Source organism: Propithecus coquereli, unplaced genomic scaffold (assembly GCF_000956105.1).
Source record: "Propithecus coquereli isolate 6110/MARCELLA unplaced genomic scaffold, Pcoq_1.0 Scaffold584, whole genome shotgun sequence".
NCBI classification, from domain to species: domain Eukaryota; kingdom Metazoa; phylum Chordata; class Mammalia; order Primates; family Indriidae; genus Propithecus; species Propithecus coquereli.
In genome coordinates, this window is record NW_012151774.1 from 69,436 (window position 1) to 70,947 (window position 1,512).

Below are 1,512 nucleotides of genomic sequence, written 5' to 3' on the forward strand. Positions count from 1 at the left end.
TAGTAGAGATGGGATCTTGCTATGTTGCCCAGGCTGGTCTCGAACTCCTGACCTCGAGCGATCCTCCTGCCTCGGCCTCCCAGAGTGCTGGGATGACAGGCGTGAGCCACCACACCCGGCCACATCCTATTCTTCTTAATATCTTGCCATACCTTTTAAAAATACTTTCCATAAAACATTCACCTAGTTAGTAAGTACGTGCCAGGAGTGTGGGCATGCAGCAGGAAATCAGACAGAGCTCTGGGAGCTGCAACCGGGAGGGCACATAGACAGTGACTCGGGTGGGGTGTGTGTGGTGGGGAGGGGTGAGTTGGGAAGTGCGGGCAAAGGGCAAAGGGCAGGAGGGGAGCACCCCAGCAAGGCCAGGGTCTGGCTGGGGGAGGGCGGACGTAACTACATTTACATTTCCAGCAATGCACAAAGCCCGCCCCTTGCAGAACAGACTGGGCAGGAGGGAGTGGGGAGGTTGGAGGCTGATCAACAACCAGTCCTCATTTCTGCAAGATCCTAGGCGTGAAACAGAGGTCTGCATCCGGGTGCCGGTGAGGACGGAGAGGCGTGCAGAGACTCCGGACTGACCCTGGAGGTGGAAGGCTCAGATCGGGGAGCCATGAACACTTTAGTATGAAATACAATCGAGACTCCAGGCAGGGGTCCTATCCGGGAGGCCCTGCGGGTCAGGAAAGGACCCTGGGGGGTAATGAAAGCGAGGCCTCTGCACCCGCAGCGGGGACGGGTGTCACCTCCGCGAGCTCCCGGGGAAGCTGTGTCCAGCCCTGATCCGCCAGGTCGGTGCTGTGTGCCCTCGGGCAAGCCGCCGGACCTCTCTGTGCCTGCTGAGCGGCGCACGCTGAGTCAGCTGATACACGTAAAGCACTTCCGCGACTGCTCACGAGACAACGCCCGTTAGCATTCACCCCCTTCGGACTCCCCAGAGACGGAAATAGGAAGCGAAGTCACACACAAGCCTCGTTTTCCACGCCCGGAATCCTTCCACGGCGCGGGAAGCAGGCCATGTGCCCGCCCCTCCTCCTCTTCCCCGTGACGTCACGCGCAGCGCCGTCCCGCCGATGACGTCACTCCGGAGCCGCCGCCTCGGAGGCTCCCGCGCATGCGCAGCTCGGGGGGGCCCCCGCGCGCTGCGTCTGGCGACGGCGCCATCCGCGTCACGGGGGGCGCCGCGCGCGCACATCTGGGCGGGGCAGGTCGCGCTTCGTTCTAGTCGCCGCCGCCCCCGCCGCCCCCGCCGCCGTCGCCGGGCCCGACATGGACCTCCCGACGCCGCTCGCCGCCTCGCCCGCCCGCAGCGGCCCACATGGCGGCAGCGGCCGCCTGCTGAGGGGCCCGGAAGATGGCGGGCGCGGGGAGGCCCCCGAGGACGGCGGCGGCGGCGGCGGCGGCGGCGACTCCATCGTGGTCGTCCTGGAAGTGGCGCTCGGCGCCGCCGCCGACGCCCCCGCACGGCCGGACGTCGATCCCGGCCGCGACGCCAGCCCCTCGCCGGCCGCCGCG

General features: G+C 66.5%; 1 protein-coding gene across 1 annotated transcript in view; it reads left to right on the forward strand.

Moving 5' to 3' along the window:
* Positions 1-1,266: 1,266 nt before the first annotated feature.
* LOC105821629 (zinc finger protein ZXDC-like) overlaps positions 1,267-1,512 on the forward strand; it is a gene marked incomplete at its 3' end in the record, with an annotated part of 20,858 nt that continues 20,612 nt past the window's right edge. Inside the window, exon 1 of the mRNA XM_012658376.1 lies at positions 1,267-1,463. Coding sequence (XP_012513830.1) covers positions 1,267-1,463 — 197 coding nt within the window. The remainder of the gene's footprint in view (positions 1,464-1,512) is intronic.